We start from the raw sequence: 21,255 nt of genomic DNA, 5'->3' as shown, positions 1-21,255 counted from the left end.
ATTGTGTTTTCACCCTGGGCTATTGTCTGAGATAAACAGACATGCTTCCTGCTCTCTGAGAGCTAATGATTCGGTGATAAGGTGCTGTGGCAGAAATGGGACAGCAGGGAGCTTCAGGTTCTAGTCTGAACCCTCGTCTCACAGAGGGGGCGAGTGGGGCTCTGCCAGGGGCTGCAACATGCAAGTCACTGGCAAGACTGGGAGTAGAACTCTGGTCTTCTGATAACACAGGACTCTTTCCTCTCTGCCAGGCTGCCGGTCACTCTTTGAGATGTGCTTTATGTTAAAGGACAAATCAAGACAAGTGTGTACCTTGGTGTCAGCCCAACCCTACCCAGGGAGTAGTCAGTGACTAGACCAGACCAGACCAGATGCCAAGTGCATTGACAGTTAAGGAGGCAATTTGGGAAGGCTTGTTTTCAGGAGAGGATGCTTTTCTGCTCTCGGTCACAGGTGGGGTGCTTTTGTCCTCTGCTCCATTCCTTTTCTTTGTAGGAACTTGGGATGAAGGGTGCTGCCACCCTTCATCTGACATTGGCCTTGGTAAGAGCAAAGATGGCTCAATGGTCCTTGGCTGCCCCCTTCTCTCTCCTGCTTCTGGGATGCTTCAAGGTGCACTGGGAGGCCAGGAAGGGGCCATGGGGGTGGAGGGTGGGGGGCGACTGGATGATTAACAGAAGGGGGAAGCACTGTTGGCTCCTGTCCAGCAGGTGGGGGTTGGAGGTGGGTGGGCACTGAGCTTGCCTTCAGAGTCAAGTCTGATCCCCTTGAAGGACACCAGAGATACCTGCTCTCCCTGGGCTCTCACTTCTCGAAGCCTTTCCATGCTGTTCCTTCTTTATAGAATGCCATTCCCTATAACTCCACTTCTTTTTTCTTTTTTTTTCAAATGGCCACACCCATGGCATGTGGCAATTCCCGGGCCAGGGATTGAATCCGAGCCGCAGCTGCGACCTATGACACAGCAATGCCAGATCCTTTAACCCACTGCGTCCGGCCGGGGATGGAACCCCCGGCCTGAGCCGCTGCAGTCGGATTCTTAACCTGCTGCACCACAGCTGGTTGCAAGTCCTGTAGCTCCACTTATTAAACTCCACTCCTGTCTCAAAGCCTAACTCAACTCTTCCTTCCCTTGGATCCCTCCTCACTATGTTGGGGACATTTATCTTAGGGTGGCCTGTATTATAGGCAGCTTTAAGTTCTCCGGGGTGGGGGCTTGTGGAGAGGCATGTCTGTGCATAGTAAGTGTTCAATAACTGCCCGTTCTTTCTCCTGGATTAGGATTTCTGGCCTTGCACTTGATCGTGCACAAAAAAATTCTTGAATTCTTAAGGAGGGGACAGGCAGAGGCTTGCCATCCTGGCCCCACATGGCTGAGCAATTGCTCAAGGGCAAATGCAAAATTGCGTGCTGTGCTGAATGTCAGCGTGTGCTAGGCAAAACCCTCGCTCCCCGCCCTGTCCCCTCACCGCCCAGAGAAGGAGTGTGGGGATTGCTGGGGCCCATCTCTGCGGAGCAGGAAAGACTGTCTCAGGAGCTCCCTCCTCACCTGTTCCCCACTGTGCCTCTCCCCTTCGGCTCCTCCTGATCAGGGAGGGCCCTGGCAGACTCCGGGGAGCAGCCAAACAGGGCAGGTGGGGAGGGATGCTGTCCTTGTGTCCACCGGGGTATGAGGCCAGCACAGCGGAGGGGCTGTGCGGCAGCCAAAGCGACAGAGCACAGAGCTGCAGGGGTGGGGTGTGTACGCTCTCTGGCCTGGGAGGTGCTTTCCGAAGCTGCTTGTCCTGAAAAATCCACTCTCACCCCATCCCTCTTCCCAGCCCCCTCCACTCTGCTCCACGTCCTCTTTCTCCCGGGGCGTAACCACCTGGACAGACCCAGGCGCTGTGACTTGTTTGTTTTAAGTAGATGTTTATGTTATTGTAAGAATAATGAAAACAATTTATAGAAAATTGGAAGAAAAAAAAAAAACCTGCCGAAAGATGAAAGGAAGAGAAAGACATCACCTCTAGCCCCATCATTTGGAGAGGTGGGTAGAGGTACCAGCAGGGCATTCTGTGAATATCCCTTCTTCCTCTTCAAAGAAATGGCCCTCGGGCTCCGGTGCAGCCATGTGGGTGTCACAGGTGCTGACTCAGAGATGCGGGTCAGGAGGCTGAGGGGCGGGGAGGGGGAGGGGCAGCACTGCCCACTCGGACTTGAGCAAGTGTATTTTTTTGGTGGTCTTTCCTCTTGGAGTATTTGTGATCCTCCTGCCCAGGATGCTTTTAAAGGCGTCGTTAACACAGCGTTGTTGGGAGGCTCTAGAAGAAATGTATTTTGCAGAAGGGCAGGGACAGGCACTCCTTGCCAATGGGTGGTTTATAATTAATCACTCCCCATTAAAAAAAAATAGTGACTCAGTTTTAAAGATTCAGAAAACCATTACTCAAGTTCTTTGGCAGAGGAAGCGCCTATTATGTTGCTCCAGAAGCTCTGCTTTAGCAGGAGGGGAAAAAAAAGTCTTTTTATTGGCCATTTCTCTGAGCTGCCCAAATCCTCTGGCCATTGTTAGTGAATTCAGGAATAGAACAGCCCCTGCTATTGTTCAAGCTGGTCACTAAACATGGCAAGGGCTTCCATCTGAACTGGGGGTAAGGGAAGTGACCAGAGAAACGTATTTCCTGGAACTGGCAAAGGCAGAAACAGAAAGGACAGTCCCCTCTGGCTCCAGGCTCATAGTTGCTTTGCTCAGCATCTCCTGGTTGTGACAAGCTGGCTCCTCTGGTCTCTAGTGTAGGGCCTGCCCGCTGCACAACACAAGGGACACCGCACAATGCAAGATCACCTTGTCCCATGTGACAGGGGCTCCTGGGAGTCTTCGCTGTGGAGGTCCTGACCCCGTGGGCACCACTTAGGTGCCCTATATTAAACATTTCTTAAGCACCGACTGAATTCTCTGCTGAATGTTAACAGGAAGTCACAGTCTCGTAGGGTTAGGGATAGGAAACCTGTATATAGTTAAGGATGCTGCCATGTGAAATGTACCAGTGCAAGGATGAGCCTGCCATGGTTCTTGACCCCTACTTGGCTCCTCAGGTTAAGGATCCGACTCGTATCCATGAGGATGGGGGTTCCATCCCTGGCCTTGCTCAGTGGTTTAAAGGATGTGGCATTGCTTTGAGTTGTGGTGTAGGTCATAGACTTGACTCGGATATGGTGTTGCTGTGGCTGTGATGTAGGCTGGTAGCTGCAGCTTCCATTCGACCCCTAGCCGAGGAACTTGCATATGCTGCAGGTGTGGCCATATAAAGAAAAAAAAATTTAAGAAAAATTTAGGGATCCATGAGTAGCAAATCTATTTTTAAAAGTGAGGGAGTGATGGAGTTCCCGTTGTGGCTCAGCAGGTGAAGGATTCAACATTGTCTCTGTAAGGATGTGGGCTTGATCCTGGGCCTCACTCGGTGTGTCAAGGATCCAGTGTTGCTGCAAGCCGCAGCTTAGGCTGCAGATGCGGCTGGATCCAGTATTGTCGTGGTCATGGCATAGGCCCCAGCTGTAGCTCTATCTAATTCGACCCCTAGCCCAGGGAACATCCATATGCCCCAGTTGTGACTGTAAAAAGAAAAAACGAGTGAGGGAGGGATAAACCCAAAATGTAACACCTTTAGAAGCAGGGAGGCTGGGGGCTACAGAAGTACAGGAGAAGCTTCAGAGACAATGACTCCCCCCAAAAATAGAGTTGCCATATGAGGCAGCAATCCACTTCTGGGGATATATCCAGACAGAACTATAATTTGAAAAGATATATGCACCCCTATGTTCACAGCAGCACTATTCACAATAGCCAAGGCATGGAAACAACCTAAATGTCCATCGAGAGATGAATGGATAAAGATACGGTATTATATACACAATGGAATACTACTCAGCCATAAAATGGAATGAAATAATGCCATTTGCAGCAACGTGGATGGACCTAGAGATTATCATACTGAGTAAATTAAGTCAGAAGGAGAAAGATAAATAATCCCATGTGATATCACTTATATGCGGAATCTAAAATATGACACAAATGGACATATCTACAGAGCAGAAACAGACTCACAGACATAGAGAAAGGACTTGTGGTTGCCAAGAAGGAGGGGGTGGGGGAGGGAAGGGTTGGGAATTTGGGGATTAGCAGATGCAGACTGGTATATATGGAATGGATAAACAAGGTCTTACTATATAGCACAGGGAACTAAATTCAGTATCCTATGATAAACTATAATGGAAAAGAATATATGTGTGTATAACTGAATCATTTGCTGTACAGCAGAAATTAACACACATTGTCAATCAACTATAGCTCAATAAAAATAAAAAACAAAAACAAAAACATTCCTCCCAAGAAAGAAAGCTTTGCAGTCAGGGGGACACTGGTGCTGGGCCTCCAGGCCCAGGAGCACAGGCAGGAGGTGAGGTCAGGTGCCCAGGCTATTGCTGGGCCTCTCAGAAATCTTTGATCAGACTTATGGCTGCTGTTGGCTAGTAAATGGCTACACATTTGGTTAGAACGGCCAAGTGTGCTTAGCATGAAAACTTGCTGTTTTCTCTGGCTTCATTTCCCTCAGCTAGTTAGACTAATTTAATGAAGTAATTTTTAAATTTCTTTGGCTGCCCCGAGGCATATGGTGTTCCCAGCCCAGGGATCAGATCCAAGCCATAGATGCAACCCAGGCCACAGCTGCGGCAGTGTCATATCCTTAACCCACTGTGCTGGCCGGGGATCGAATCTGCATCCCAGCACTCCCAAGAGGCTAGTCCTGTTGTGCCGCAGTGGGAACTCCAGTTAGACAAATATTTATATATAGTCTTTTCAGGGCAGCACCCACGGCATATATAGGTTCCCAGGCTAGGGATCAAATCAGAGCTGTAGCTGCTGGCCTACACCACAGCCACAGCATTGCCAGATCCCAATCCCCTGATCAAGGCCAAGGATTGAACCTGCATCCTCATGGATACTCGTTGGGTTCATTATAACTGAATCACGATGGGAATTCCTAGTTAGACTAATCTAAATCTTAGATTCTATGAATCTATCTAACCCATACTGAAAAAAAAAAAAGTTTACCTGTTTATTTATTAATTGGCCATGCCCTAGGCATGTGGAAGTTCCTGGGCCAGGGATCAAACCTACACTGCAGCAGTGACCCAAGCCCCTGCAATGACAAGACTGGATCCTTTACATGCCACACAGGAACTCTTTTTTTTTTTTTTGCTTTTTAGGGCTGCACCCGTGGCATATGGAGATTCCCAGGGTAGGGGTCAAATTGGAGCTACAGCTGTTGGCCTACACCACAGCCCCGGCAACAAGGGATCTGAGCTGCAACTGTGACCTACACCACAGCTCATGGCAATGCCAGAGCAGGGCCAGCAAGTCCCTTAACCCACTGAGCAAGGCCAGGGATCGAACCCGCAACCTCATGGTTTCTAGTCAGATTCCTTTCCGCTGCACCACGACGGGAGTGCCTCCTTTAATCTTTAATATCCTTTCCTTGAGTGGCACACTCATAATTTTTTTCAGGGGGTGAGGAGTACCTTTGCTCTTTTTTACTTTCCAGTTGGGTCCCTGGAATAAAATGGGCATTACCCAAGGTGGTTTAATAGATAGGTGTAGGGTTCTGGAGGGAGCACTGAACAGAGCTGGAGACCTGGTTTGCATGTCAGCTCTGTAGCTAAGTGATGGGTGATCTGGACAAGTCTCCTCATTCCTCTGTGCCTCAGTTACTATCTGTAAAATGGGCCACCTACCATAGAGACCCTGGGATTCTGAGACTGCCTGCATTCTCATGCCTCTTGTGAGTCCCACTGGGCCTAGGTGCATTCATTCATTTACACATGTACCCACCCAGTGCTCAGTGGGCCCTGGCCGTGTGCCAGGCAATTATCTAGGCACTGAAATATAATGGAACAAAACAGAGAACCTATTCTTGTAGCTTTTGGAGTCCTGAAGAGAAGAGGCATATGGAATTGGTAATTATAAGGTGACACAGTAGAGCAGGTAGCAGTGAATAAGGGCCTAATGCAGCAGAGGCTAGGGAAGGCCTCCAGGGAAAGGACATTAAGCTGAGACCTGGCAGTAGGAGGAGGTGGGGTGGGGGTGGAGTTGGGGGAGAGTGTGCGAGGGAGTCTTCGGGGGAGGGGCCCTGTCCCTTCTAAGGCAGAGAAGGAAAGATGGGGCCTCAGAGCTCAGCAAGAGGCATGCCTGGACCAGGCCTCTAAACTTGGACTTCATGCTATGCACAGTGGCAGGCGCTTGAAGGGGTTTCTGATCAAAGGGGTCAGGGGGCCAGATGGTGGCTTGAGAAAGCTCCCTCTGTAGCTGGATGGAGAGGGCCAAGGCTGGGGCGGAGGCCACAGGGAGGCCATTGCCATAATTGAGGCAGAGGTGACGGGGCCTGGGCCTGTGGATGGACTTGAGAGATGTCCCACCCTGGAGCCTCTTGTGGCTCTCAAATCAGAAACGGAGTCCCTTCCTCAGGCTGCTGTAGGCTTACCGAGTTCTTCTCTCCCCCAGCAGAGGTGGCGCAAGACGTGCTAACCAGCCTGCCGGGGGCCAGCGTTACCCTGACCTGCCCTGGCGGGGAGCCGGGGGACAACGCCACCATTCACTGGGTGCTCAGGAATCAGGTCACAGGCTCCCCCGACGGCCGACCGGCTGGCGTGGGAAGGAGGCTGCTTCTGAAGTCCGTGCAGCTCAGTGACTCTGGAAACTATTCATGCTACCAGGACGGGGTCCCAGCTGGAAGTGTGCGCTTGCTGGTGGATGGTGAGTTGTGTCCTCAGAGCTCCCAAGACAGCTCCCAGCGCGGCCCCGCGCATTCCAGTGAGAGATTCCCTGCTTGACCCCTTAAATTCCTGTTATTGCCTTGGCCTAAGCATTTCGGGGAAAGGCCCAGTGATCTCGGCCATGGAGACTGGTGGAGCGGCCAGCTGGGTGGGGGCATCTGGCTGATGGAGATGCCGTCCAGCTGGTCTTGTTGTGTAGTTAGGGCTTAGAGGTCGGGGGCAAGGCGGCCTGGGTTTGAATCTTCCTCCTTCATAACTTAGCTGCCCCTCAGTTCTGTGTTGTAAAATCAGGTTAATTTTATTAACATCAGGATTGTTGGAAAGATTAAATGAGTGTGTGTGTGCGCGCACATACTTAGGGTGTTAAAAACTCTGCATTGCACAGAGTAAGCTCTCAAATAAACTGTCTTTTTTTTTTTTTTGGCCATGCCCTAGGCATTGGGAAGTTCCTGAGCCAGGGACTGAACCCTTACCACAGCAGTGACAAATGCTGGGTCCCTAAAGACTAGGCTACCAGGGAACTCTCTCAAATGAGCTATTTTTTTTTTTTTTTTTTTGCTTTTTGCTTTTTAGGGCCACATCCTTAGTATATGGAGGTTCCCAGGCTAGGGGAGCTGCATCTGCAACCTACACCACAGTTCATGGTCCTTAACCCACTGAGCAAGGCCAGCGATTGAACCCGCAGCCTCATGGTTCCTAGTTGGATTCGTTAACCACTGAGCCATGACGGGAACTCCTGAACTATTCTTATTTTTAGAAATAGTAGGTTCTTAGCTCACTCCCATCTCATAAGACACCTGAGAGTCAGATGCCCTGTGTGCCAGGTACTTTCTTCCTTGGTGTCTTGTGTCATCCTTCCAATGTCCCAGTGAAAGAAACAGAATTATTATTATTATTATGTTTCTTTTTTGGCTACCCTGCAGCATATGGAGTTCCCAGGCCAGGGATCAGATCTGAGCCCCAGCTTCGACCTACACTGCATCTATGGCAGCGATGAATCCTTTTAACCCACTGTGCTTAGCCGGGGATCAAACCTGCATCCTGGTACTGCAGAGCTGCCATCAATCCCATTGTGCCAACAAGGGAACTCTGAAAGCTGTATTATTAGGATTATCATCGTTTAATTTTACAGTAGAAACTGAAGCGAGGTTGGGACTTTCCCAGGGCTGCACAACCAGGTCTGTGTGACACTAAAGCCCTTTTTTTTTTTTTTTTGGTCTTTCAAGGGCCGCACCTGTGGCATATGGAGGTTTCCAGGCTAGAGGTTGAATTGGAGCTGTAGCTGCCGACCTACACCACAGCCACAGCCACGCCAGATCCAAGCTGTGTCTGACCTACACCACAGCTCACGGAAACGCCGGATCCTCAACCCACTGATCGAGGCCAGGGAGCGAACCTGCAACCTCAGGGATACTAGTTGGATTCGTTTCCACTGCGCCGCAACAGAAACTCCCAAAGTACCCCCCCCCACCTGTCCGTCTCGTTCCCCTCTAGGCCAGTTAGCTCCCTGGGTGCCTCCCTTCACTTGCACCCTTTCCTAGCCCGACACGAGGACTTTGCTGTTCTTGAGTTTCTGGGCCACAGTTAGATCTGTGTGTGCCTGTCTGTGTGGCCTGGGGCCAGGGCTGGGGTGGGGTGGGGCCGGGCCAAGGGCTCCCTCAGAAGGGAGGTGAGCTGTGTTGCCCCTCAGCCTCTGTGCTCTCTTTGCAGCTCCCCCCGAGGAGCCACAGCTCTCCTGCTTCCGGAAGAGCCCCCTCAGCAATGTGGGCTGTGAGTGGAGACCTCGGAGCCCCCCGTCCCCCACCACCAAGGCCGTGTTACTGGTGAGGAAGTTGTAAGTATCTTGGGTGGGGCTGTGTGTCTGTCTCGTCCATCCTTACTGAGGCCGGGGGAGTGTGGGGGGCTCTCAGAGGAGCCAGGTAGGACTGGCTGGCCAGTGGGTCCAAAGTGTTATCATAGGAAAGTAACTTCTTTGGCCTGAGGAGAAGGGAATGGGGGAGGGAGATGAGACTGCCCCTCCTGTGCCACGTATTTGTCCCAAGAGCCACGGGGGGTGGGAGCAGGTGTTGTCCTTAACTGATGGAGAAACTGAGGTTCACGGAAATTGATTCTCTTGCTTAAGGTCATCTAGCTAGTAGGAGGCTCTGCCAGGAATCTAACCCCAGCCTATCTGATTTCATTCAAAATATAAGGGTTTTGGGCGTTGCTCTTAAGAAGATGCAAATGTCCTTGGGAGGGGAAGGGCAGCGCGAGATCAGAGTCCTGACTGTGAGCTTATCAGGCTCTCTCCTTGATAAGGGCAGAGGAGAGGAAGTGGTGATAAAGTGGGGAGAGGGAGCTGGGGGCAGGGGGGCAGGAAGTCACGCCTGCTGGGGGGGTCCCTGTGACCCTGGGAGCTGGCACAAAGTGGGGGCTCCACGATGCAGAGATCACATCTCTGCAGTCTGGGGTCTTCATCTCCGACTTACGGTCCCCGTAGTCCAGAAAGGCCAGCATCCAGAAAGGCCAAGCCGTGACTTCATCCATTGTGTTCTGGTTTCCACATGCGTCTGTCTCGGGAGAGTCACCAGATGGTAAATACATGTGTTGATTGCCCACGATTGCACATCTGCACACCAACAGCCACCCTGAGGGCTGTTGGCTCACACTCTAAGAGAGGGAAGGTCAGAAACTTCCACAACTCAGAGTTCCCGGTGTGGCTCGGTGGTAATGAACCTGACTAGCAACTATGAGGACGCGGGTTGGATCCCTGGCCATAATCAGTGGGTTAAGGATCCAGTATTGCTGTGAGCTGCAGTGTAGGTGGCAGATGCAACTCAGATCCTGTGTTGCTCTGATTGTGGTGTAGGCTGGCAGCTGCAGCTCTGATGGGACCCCTAGCCTGGGAACTTCCATATGCAGAGACTGCACCCTAAAAAGACAAAAAAGAAAGAAGGAAAGGAAGGAAGAAGGAAGGAAGGAAAGAGAAAGAGAAAGAAAGAAAGAGAAAGAAAGAAAAAGAAGGAAGGAAGGAAGGAAAGAGAGAAAGAAAGAAAGAAAGGAAGGAAGGAAGGAAAGAAAGAAAGAGAAAGAAAAAGAAGGAAGGAAGGAAGGAAAGAGAGAGAGAGAGAGAAAGAAAGAAAGAAAGAAAGAAAGAAAGAAAGAAAGAAAGAAAGAAAGGAAGGAAAGAAAGAAAGGAAACTTCCATAACCTGAAGCCGAGTTAGGATATAAATTGTCTGGGACCTAGAAGTCATTCCTTCACAAGTCAGGCTGTTCTGCTGGGGGGAAGGAGCCGATTCAATTGACACTAGCTCACAGCCTCCTCCTGCCAGCGACCTCAGGCGCTTCCATCCTCCTCCTCCTGGGCTGACTGCACTGAGCAGAGGAAGGGGTGTGGGGAGCCACAGCAAGAACCTGGGGTGTGCAGCGTGCTCAGACCTCACTCAGGCCTCTCCTTGGAACTCTGGGGTGAAAGAGGCCCCTGGAAAGAGGTTTTGTGTTCTGCTCTTTTTCTCCTGTGTGTGCACACGTGGTCACTCCCTCCCCCCAGGGGGCTCGCCTGCTTGCTCACTTGCTGGCTTGCTCTTCGTACCTGTTTGGCGAGACTTGAGCATCAGCCGTGGGCTGGGTGCTGTACTAGGGCTGAGGAAGAGACAGGAGGCAAACAAGATAGGCCCCTGCCTTCAAGCCCCATGGGGTGGGGGACACACCTGTAAGCAGATGAGCCCACCTTCTCAGTGTGAGGTAGGATGGATGTGTGTCGGGGGGAGGTTCTAACTCAGGGCAGGAAGGTTGGAGCAGCCGGCCCAGAAGGAAAGAGTTTGTCCTGAGCCCAGGGGTCCAACTCAAACTAGAACTTGGTGATCCATCACTGCAGCGGCCGAGCAAGTGGCTGCCGTGGCCTCGCATGCCCACACATGTCATATGTGGGTGAAGTCTTGGGCTTCTAGGGCAGGTGGGACAGGGTCTGACTCACCTCCAATATCTTCCTCACCCAGAATTCCTTTCCGAGCTCACCTGCCAGAAACACTTCCACCTCCTTGCAAACCCCTCCAGCAGCTGGTGCCTCTGGAATGACAGTCTACTGGCTATCCCAGTTCTCGGAGGGCAGGTCTTTTCAGTAGTGCCCTGAGGCCAGGGTGAGGCCTCTCCATTCCTCTCTGCACCCCGCCCCCCTACAGTGCCAGGAGCACAGGACTTGGCAGGGAGCCCCAGTGCACCACCTCTGTGATGCCTCAGTGATGGAGCGTGTGCGCCCTCTAGTTCAGCCCCTCTGACCCCCCAGGTGCTAAGCCAGATGTTTTACACTCATTTTTCGATTAATCCTAACAAACCCTTGTGAATTGGGTATTGTTAATATTCCTATTTTCTTCCTTCCTTCCCTCCCTCCTCCCTTCCTTTCTCGTCTTTTTAGGGCTGCACCTGCGGCATATGGAGGTTCCCAGGCTAGGGGTCAAATTGGAGCTCCAGCTGCCAGCCTACGCCACAGCCACAGCCACAGCAACATGGGATCTGAGCTGCATCTGAGACCCACACCACAGCTCACAGCACAGCGAGGCAGGAATTGAACCTACGTCCACATGGACACTAGCCAGGTTCGTTACCACTGAGCCACAACAGAAACTCCTAATATTCCCATTTTCAAATGAGAAAACGGAGGCTTGGAGAAGTTGGTAATTTACTCAGAACCCCAAATGTTGGGGTTCCCATCATGGCACAGAGGAAACGAATCCGACTAGGAACCAAGAGGTTGCAGGTTCGATCCCTGGCCTCGCTCAGTGGGTTAAGGATCCGGCATTGCCATGAGCTGTGGTGTAGATTACAGACTTGGCTCATATCACCCATTGCTGTGGCTCTGGCGTAGGCCGGCAGCTGTAGCTCTAATTCAACCCCTAGCCTGGAAACCTCCATATGCCGCAGGTGCGGCCCCCCCACCAAAAAAAAAGAAAAAAGAAAATCCCCAGTGTTACAAACTGTGGAGCAGGGATTCAAACCCAGGGTCAGCCTGAGGAGCTTGAGCTTCTAACCCTTGCCCCCTCCTCTCTCCCCTCCTGAATTGAGGCAGTGACCGAGAGCCTGATTGCGAGCCCCACCCTTGTTTTGTGTCCACAGTCAGAACAGTCCCGTGGAAGACTTCCAGGAGCCGTGCCAGTACTCCCTGGAGGCCCAGCGGTTTTTCTGCCAGTTGGCAGTCCCGGAGGGAGACAACTCTTTCCACATAGTGACCCTATGCGTCGCCAACAGTGCTGGGAGCCAGTCCAGCACACCCCAAACATTTGAGGGTTATGGAATCTGTACGTAAGCTCTTCAGGCCTCCCTCTCAACCCCTGCAGCCGTTTGCTTCTCTTGTGATTTCGTGCTCCGCTTGGACTTCTTGGAGGGGCAGGGGGCAGCTGGGTGAGGGGTTTGGTGAGCTGGTGCCTTTTGGGCTTTACTTGCAGGAGATCTGACTGTGGTGGGAAGCGGTCTGCGGCTGGAGGTGGGGTCCTGTCTGCTGGGAGCTTGTAGTCTTCATGGGTTTCTCTTGAACTTGCTGCTACATAAGAGCCATGCTCGCTTTCCCCACAGTGCAGCCCGATCCACCTGTCAACATCACAGTCTCTGCCGTGGACAGAAACCCCCGCTGGCTCAGTGTCACCTGGCAGGACCCTCCCTCCTGGAACTCCTATTTCTACAGGCTGCAGTTTGAGCTCCGATACCGAGCTGAACGGTCGAAGACCTTCACAACATGGATGGTAAATTCTTCTTTTACTTCTGGATGGAAGAAGAGCCTCTAGGTCCTCAGGGGCAGTAGCAAGGGTGTTAGAAAAAAATGAGTTTAGGGTCCGGCTCAGCCACTCACTATCTGCGTGGCCTTGCATAAGCTGCTGAACCTCTCTGAGCCTTGGCTGCCTCGTTTATAAGATGGGAATAATAACACCAGGCCAATCGTCTCTTGACAGGTCTGATGTGAGAGCGAGCATGTGACCTGGGCAGAGAGATGTGCTGTGCGCATGTCAAGGGTGTGCTTTGCAGAATTCTGTGGTGCGTGGGGGCGGGTCAGTGACGTAGCTTCTGCCCTGTGGGCTCAGGGGGCAACCCCACCAGGCTCTGAGCCTCCAGGGTGCTGTAAGCCTTTGGAGCATCTCTGCCCAGATGTGTCACCCACGGGACCTGAGAGAGGGAGCAGTTGAATGGTTGGAGGTGGCCTAGGACTCCCATGTCCCTGCAGAGCTGTTTCTCGAGTGCCACCCAGGCTCCACCCCCGAGTCATGGTGCCTCCCGCCCTCAGGTCAAGGAGCTCCAGCATCATTGCATCATCCACGATGCCTGGAGCGGCATGCGGCATGTGGTGCAGCTTCGGGCCCAGGAGGAGTTTGGACACGGCTTGTGGAGTGAGTGGAGCCAGGAGGTCACAGGCATCCCTTGGACAGGTAGGTCGTGAGCTTCGCGACTCTATCCATCATCTATTGCTTATGTACCGAGTCACCTCCAAACTCACGGCACCATAGCAACTGTTCATCTGCTCCAGATTTGGAACAGCTGGGCAGCTCTTGCGCTGGTCTTGCCAAAGTCAGGAAAGCAGCTGCCTTAGGGCTGCACGGTCCAGGATGGGCTCCCTCTCACCTGCGATGGTGGCCATGGGCTGCTGGCTGGGGCCCCCGGTGCTCCCTGAGGTCCGTCATCTTCCAGGAGGCCAGCCCAGACCCCAGGGGAGAAAATCCCTTCACAACTGGATGGGAAGAGCTGCAAAGAATTTGTAGCTCTTTTTAATCTACCACAGTTACTGATGCTTTTGACTTGACAAAAAAGATGTAAAGGTAATAATAACCACCTGTGGGGAATTACCGCCATGAGCGTGTTTGTTGCCGAACATGAATAATTCCAGAAAAATAAAAAGAAGGATGATCAGCAGCAGTCTTACCACCTAGGGAAAACCAGCGAGAACATTTTATTATACTCCTTTTCTAGGTATATTTGTGTGTGTGTGTTTGTTTTTTTTTTTTTTTTTTTTTTTTCTGTCTTTTTGTCTCTTCTAGCCGCACCCGCGGCATATGGAGGTTCCCAGGCTAGGGGTCTAATCGGAGCTGTAGCCGCCACCGGCCTACACCACAGCCACAGCAACACCAGATCCGAGCCACGTCTGCCACCTACACCACAGCTCACGGCAACGCTGGATCCTTAACCCACTAAGCGAGGCCAGGGATTGAACCCGCAACCTCATGGTTCCTAGTCAGATTTGTTAACCACTGAGCCACGACGGGAACTCCGATGTGTGTGTATTTGTGTCTAAAATATCATGAGCATTCCCATGATATTAAATAGTTTGGGAAATGTATTGTTTAGCAACTGCATGACTAATTTTTTTTTTAACCCATGGGAATTTTTGTAAACTTTAAAAATTTTTATCAAATTAAAACATGCTTGCGGCAAAGAAGGGCTTAAAATAATAACCAGTGTCCCTTGGCCCACCCCTTCCCATTTCCAGCCCTGCTTTCTAGAGGAAGCCACACACTTTGTTTCCAGTTCTTTGTCGGTGCGTCCTTCGCGCTGAACAACAAATTCATGTGGCTGGGTTTTTTTCTTTTTGAGAAAATTAATTTGAGATGTTATCTTTTAACGCCTTGCTATGAAAAATTAGGATTTAATAGACCTACACACAGTGGAGGAATCTCCCTGACTATAACCCAGAGAACTGTCGCCTAGCCTCTGCTTGAATGCTTCCAGGGATGGAGAGCTTACTACCGCTTTTGCAGCCTGTTCCGTTGCTCCCAGTCTCCTTATTATAGAATAGCTTGCAAGCTCGCTTCAGTGTCAGATCTCTTTAGCCCAGCAGCATAATTGAACCAAATCAGTTGTTCTTAATTACCAGGCAATTAAAAAATACCCATTTATTGAGTGTGTATGGATAAAAGGGAAAGATAGAAATGGCATCAATTGCTCAGGCCCGTTCTTTCTCCTACCCCTGGCTTCAGGAAGACTTTTACGTGGAGGCTGGCGTTCTTTCCCCAGAATGGATGCTGTGATTTGATGGGCTTTCCTCTTCCCTGCCTTTGCTATGTGCCGTCCTTGTCTTTCCTGTCCTGGGTGAGCCCGAGGAGGGGGCTTGGGAGGTAGGGTGTCTTCTTCATTAGATGTAGGCAGTGTCCAGGGCAGGTTCAGATCTTTGTTGGTGTTGGCCCCTTCTCCTGTCCATCATGAGCAGGAGGCAGATTTCTACTAGATGCTCTTCTCGAAAGTTTACTTCTGGAGTTTCTGCTGTGGTGCAGTGGATTAAGGATCTGGCGTTGCTCCAACTGTGGTGTAGGTCTCATGTGTGACTTGGATTCGATCCCTGGCCCAGCGACTTTCATATGCCGTGGGTGTGGCCGAAAAAGGGAAAAAAAGTAAAAAAAAAAAAAAAAAAAAAAAAAAAATTTACTTCCTGGGAAGACCTGGGCCAGAAGGGAGGCCTAAGTCCTACATCTTATTTAGGAAGACCATTTAAATAAATCAGAACATCCTTCAGGCTAGATTGTGTTGACCTGTCTATGGTTGTCTTTGATCTGTATGCACTTTGAGCCAAAACACACGCCTTCTTTGAATGCCAAATGTTATTATGGCCTCGGGAGCCTTTGCAAAGGGAGAAAATTTGTAACACTGTGCAGAGGAAACGTTCCTGGTACAGGCTGACACCTGTTTGCCTTTTATCCCAACTGCTTAATTTAGATGGTCACAAATAGCCTTAGGATGGTCAAAAACAGCCTTTTTGTTAGAAAGCTCTTTCTTTTTTTAAAATGTGTAATTATGATGAAATGTACATAATGTAAATGTACCATTTTAACCATTTGTAAGCGTATGGTTCAATGGCGTTACTTACATTCAGATTGTTGTGCACCCACCACCATCATCCGTCTCCAGAACTATTTTCATCTTGCAAAATGGAAACTCTCCATCCATTAAATAGTAACTTCCCATTCCTCCCTGTCTCCAGCCCCTGGCAGCTTTCTGTCTCTATGAGTTTGATTACTCTAAGTACCTTATATAAGTGGACTCACATGATATTTGTCTTTTTGTGGCTGGTTTATTTTATTTAGGATACCATCCTCAGAATTCATCCATGTTGTAACATGTCTCAGAATTTCCTCCCCTTTTAAGGCTGAATAATATTTTCTTTATCCATTCATCTATAGATGGACACTAGGGTTGCTTCCACCTTTTAACTATTGTGAATAATGCTGTTATAAACATAGGCGTACAGGAGGTTCTGTTGTGGCTCAGTGGTTAACAAATCTGACTAGGAACCATGAGGTTGTGGGTTCAATCCCTGGCCTTGTGCAGTGGGTTAAGGATCCGGCGTTGCCGTAAGCTATGGTGTAGGTCACAGACGAGGCTCCGATCTGGTGTTGCTGTGGCTGTGGTGTAGGCCGGTGGCGGCTACAGCTCCGATTTGACCCCTGGCCTGAGAACGTCCATATGCTGCGGGAGCTGCCCCAGAAAAGGGAAAAAGACCCATAAATAAATAAATAAATAAATAAACTTAGGTGTACAAATAGCTGTTTGGGTCCCTGCTTTCAGTTCTTAAGGGTATATACCCAGAAGTGGAATTGCTACATCATGTGGTAATTCTATTTGTAATTTTTTGAGGAGGCACCAAACTGTTTCCCACAGTAACTGCACCTTTTTACAATCTTACATTCCTGTCAGCAATACACAGTGTTCCAATTTCTTCGCATCCTTGCCAACGCTAGCTATTTTCCCTCTTCTTCCTTCTTTTTTTCTTTTTCAGGTCCACACCAGCGGCATATGGAGGTTCCCAGGCCAGGGTCAAATCGGAGCTGTAGCTGCCGGCCTACACCACAGCCACAGCCACGCCGGATCCTTAACCCACTGAGTGAGGCCAGGGATCAGACCTGCAACCTCATGGATATTAGTCAGATTTGTTTCCGCTGAGACATGATGGGAACTCCTTTCTCTTCTTTTCTTTCTTTCTTTCTTTCTCTCTTTCTTCCTTCCTTCCTTCTTTCTTTCTCCTTCCTTTCTTTTTTCCTTCCTCTATGTTTTTTTAATTTTTACTTTATTTTTTTATTTTTATTATTATTTTTTTGTGTTTTTGCCTTTTCTATGGCCGCACTCATGGCATATGGAGGTTTCCAGGCTAGGGATCCAATTGGAGCTGTAGCCACCAGCCTACACCAGAGCCACAGCAACTTGGGATCCGAGCCGCGTCTGTGACCTACACCATAGCTCATGGCAACGCTGGATCCTTAACCCACTGAGCAAGGCCAGGGATTGAACCTGCAACCTCATGTTTCCTAGTCGGAGTCTTTAACCACTGCACCACGACAGGCACTCCTGTTTTTTTTTTTTTTGTTTTTTTTTTTTTTTAATAATAGCCATCCTTATGTGTGTGGTATTGTGGATTTGATTTGCATTTCCATAATAAGTAGTGATGTTGAGCACCTTTTCATGGGCTTACTGTTCATTTATGTGTAGATGTTTATTGGAGAAATGTCTATTCACTTCGAGAGTTCTTTCTCATGTGAACGCAGCTCTGGCCTCACAGGGCCTTGCTGTCTAGGGTAATCCCTGACAAGTCTGCTCATCTACTCTCTCTGGGTTTCTGTTCCCCTGCCAGAATATTGGATGGCTGGTGGCTTCCGCCCCTGTCTGCTCCCCTTGCCTTGAAGCTGCTCTCTTTTGTGGATGCTCCTCTTTATATTGTTTTGTTTGTTTGTTTGGTTTTGTTTTTTTTTGTCTTTTTCTAGGGCTGCACCCACAGCATATGGAGGTTCCCAGGCTAGGGGTCGAATCGGAACTGCAGCAGCTGGCCTACGCCACAGCCACAGCAACTTGGGATCTGAGCTGCATCTGAGACCCACACCACAGCTCACGGCAATGCCAGATCTTTAACCCACTGAGCAAGGCCAGGGACCGAACCCACAACCTCATGGTTCCTAGTCGGATTCGTTAACCACTGAGCCACGACGGGAACTCCCTCCTCTTTATATTGTTGATGTCATCCCCCCACACCCCCACCCCATGGAGCATGGAGTAGCAGGGACATGGTCTCTGCCTTTTCAGCCTTGGGTCACCATGCTTCTGTGACTCGCTAGCGTAACTGTGTAAGCCCAGATGCAACACCTGGCCTCTTCTCACGTAAGCAGCTGAAGAGTTTGTGGTGCCCACTCGGAGCAGGTGTGTTTTGGGGAGGTCTTCACACCCCCAGTGGTGCATATATCCAAGAGAGAACCCAGCTGCTCCCCTCTGCACTGAGGGCAGAGCAAGAAGAACTTGGATGATTCTGATGCAAGAGAGATTTAGGTTGGAAATTGAGGAGCCCTTCTGGAAAATGAGAGGGAGTTTAGAGCTCTAGGTTCGGGGTGTCTTACTGACAGTAGGGATATCTGACTGTTCAGGACATGTCAGTGCCCCAGCTACTGCTCTGATGGCCTTTCCAACCCCGAGGACCTACCTCCCACCCTCACAGCCCAGACATATAGGATGTCCCTCGCCTAGGGGTGGGAGTCATGACCCAGAGGTCATGGGAAGTACATTGGACCTGGGAATCAGGTTGTATGACCTTGGTAAAGTTAGCTTATCTCTTGGGGCCTCAGTCTTGTTATTGGTTATGTAGAGATGATATGACCTGTCTTGTCCTCTTTGGAGAGTTTCTGTTTGTTTGTTTGTTTTATCTTTTTGCCTTTTCTAGGGCTACTCCCACGGCATATGGAGGTTCCCAGGCTAGGGGTCGAATCAGAGCTGTAGCCACCGTCCTACGCCAGAGCCACAGCAACGTGGGATCCGAGCCATGTCTGTGACCTACACCACAGCTCAGGGCAACGCCAGATCCTCAACCCACTGAGCAAGGCCAGGGATCAAACCCACAACCTCATGGTTTTTAGTCAGATTCGTTAACCACTGAGCCACGATGGGAACTCCCCCCTTTGGAGAGTTTTTATGAGTTTAGTGAAAAGATATCCCTTAGACATAATAGCCCTTACTGCACATGTAGGGGGATTAGCAATTGCAGTGTGTATTGGTTGGTTCCTAAAGAGAGTGAGGCTATGGGCATGCCAGAATCACTGCCTGGATGCAGTCTGGAACCCACTGAATTGGAATGTGGAGGGGGATGTGGAATGGGTAGTTTGGGAAAGATTTCCCGTTGATTATAGGACGTGTTGAGGGGCTGGGGGATCTTCCCACTGTGATCTAGTGGGAAGTGATAAGGCCGTGGCGTAGACACTTTGTGGGGCCGTTTTGAGAGAGCAGGAGATGTTTGAGTCTTGCAGGATGTGTAGGAGTTTCCCACTTGGAGGATGGGGTTGACAGGCAGAGCGAACAGCAGGTGCAAAAGTACAGACTGTGAATAAAGGCAGGATGGTTTGGTGAGGCTGGACGGTTTTGTGTGGGTGGGAGGTCCGAGTGGGCCAGGCGGCGGCTGGCATCTCCTGCTGGAAGGCCTGCAACAGAGTGGGGTGGGGGTGAGGGGGTAGGGGGGTGGGGGAGGGAGCTATGGAGCCTGGACCTCAGTGAGTGCTGCCCCCTCGAGGATAAGCCTGACCATAGGCAGGCTGTGCCCACAGGGAGGTTCCCTGAGTGAGGGCAGGGCCCTGAGTCACGCAGTCTTGGGGCCCCTGCTTGGCGGGCAAGGCCAGGTGACTGCTGACAGCAACTGCTGCGGTGACTCATCGAGTTCCTGCACATCAGGGCTTATGTCACGCTGATGTTAGTGCAGGAAGACGAGGTTACACATTGATGGGGGCTTGTCAGCAGCTCTTTCCAGAGTAGGAGTTCCCCCAGATGTATCTTCTCTGATAGCACTGGCAGGGCTGCCATCATGCCAGTCTGCGGGCCCTTGGCACAGCAAGCTTGGGGCACAGTGCCTGGGAAAAGCCCAGTCGGACATAAGAGGGTTATTTCCTGCTCCTCCCAAATCCCTTAACCTCCCTCTCACACCTACGCCCTGTTCACCTACACGCAGAGAATAATTAGTACCATTTGTGACGGGAAGCGAGCCGTGGGGACCCGTGCTTGGGAATCACACTGATGGAGGAGGTGCTAGAGCTTTGCCTCCGCAAGGCTTTTGGGGGCCTGGAGGCCAGGCCTGTGGACTCTCGGGGCAGGTGGGTCTTCCTGGTCTGTTCCCTCAAACCCTCCGGTTGTCCCATTCCCCAGAATGGAGGGGTGTCTTTTTATTCCTCTCCTCAGCACCGCCCTAAGGGGGAAATTGTGCAGGTTAAAGAAGAGATCGTGCCCTGTTCGCCTCTCTGTGTTCATCCCCTGAGTCCACTGGTACCCCATTTTCCATGGTATCTCCACGTGCCCATTCCATGGGGTGGCCTCGCTGTGTCCACTCTGTACAGTGTCATTGGGCTCTGGCTGCCCTGCCCATTACCAGTGTGACAGTAGGGAAATGCCTAATAGAGCCCAGGTTTGTTTAGTTATCGAATGGGAATAATAATGCCTGCCTCCAATCCCCTAGAACCAAAAAACCCACCTCGTAGGGTTGTGAGGATTAAACGGGGTGGAGAGCGATTAGTGCACAGCCCAGCACATGCTAAGTGTATATTAAATGCCAGCATCACTGGTGTTCACCTGTGTCTCAGGCCACACATGTGTCTTGAGCTCTGGATGCTTGTCTCCACTCTGTTCAGAGCTGAACTCGAGTCCTCCTGCACAGACCTCCCTGTGTTCCTTGTCCAGCTAAGAACACCACCACCCCGCCTGCTCCCCAAGCCAGGACATCCCCAGGACATCAGGCTAGAAATCCCCCTCCCTTGGCTCAGGTTCTTGTCCCATATCAATAGAATTCCTACAAAGACCCCCTGCCCCCAGCTGATCTCTGCCTCTGGTGTGCGAGCATCCACGCCACTGCTATGGGCATATTTCGAGATCCCAAGCCTGGGTCTGCCACTCCCTAGCCCACAGCCACGGCTCCCATTGCCTTTGAGGTGATGCTCAAACTGCTGAGCTTGGAGCAACCAGAGGGCCTTCTTGGGCTGCCTGCCTGCCGTCCCTCGTGCCTGGCCCTCCCTTGCCTATTTCCCTCCAGCGGGACTGACCCTGGCCCATCACCTTTGCACGCACGTCCTGTCCTCCTGCTGTGTCTCCATCTGCTGACCTCCGCCCTCCTTCCGCGCCCATCTCCTCTTCACCTCCTCCCAGACCTTCCCTGCCCGCCAGCCTCTGCGCAGGGGTCAGAGGTTCCTGGGATTTCTGTAAAATTTTTTAAAAAGTTTCGGGGACCAAATAAGGCTACCAACTTTTATTTATTTATCTTTTTTTTTAAAATTGTATTATATTGGCTGCAGCATGCAGCATGCAGCAGCCTGATGTGGGATCTTCGTTCTCAGACCAGAGATGGAATCCTGGCCGCTTTGGTGAAAGCGCTGAGTCCTAACCACGAGGCCACCAGGGAACTCCCAGTCTCCAACTTTTAATTTTGCTAGTAAGGAAATAAAATCAAAAGGTTAGGTAAAAAGTAGCTATTGCCAGAGTT

The 21,255-nt window shown here is 50.8% G+C and overlaps 1 protein-coding gene across 3 annotated transcripts in view; it reads left to right on the top strand.

Moving 5' to 3' along the window:
• Positions 1-21,255, top strand: part of IL6R (interleukin 6 receptor) — a 58,968-nt gene that overhangs the window by 15,416 nt on the left and 22,297 nt on the right. For 2 of the 3 annotated variants that reach the window (XM_021088726.1, XM_021088727.1), the window contains exons 2-6: positions 6,542-6,793; positions 8,524-8,647; positions 11,907-12,088; positions 12,363-12,529; positions 13,066-13,207. In XM_021088726.1, the coding sequence (XP_020944385.1) occupies positions 6,542-6,793; positions 8,524-8,647; positions 11,907-12,088; positions 12,363-12,529; positions 13,066-13,207 (867 nt within the window). 3 annotated transcript variants of the gene reach the window in all.

The sequence above is a fragment of the Sus scrofa genome, chromosome 4 (genome assembly GCF_000003025.6).
Source record: "Sus scrofa isolate TJ Tabasco breed Duroc chromosome 4, Sscrofa11.1, whole genome shotgun sequence".
NCBI lineage: Eukaryota > Metazoa > Chordata > Mammalia > Artiodactyla > Suidae > Sus > Sus scrofa.
This window is presented reverse-complemented; position numbering and strand designations above follow the sequence as displayed.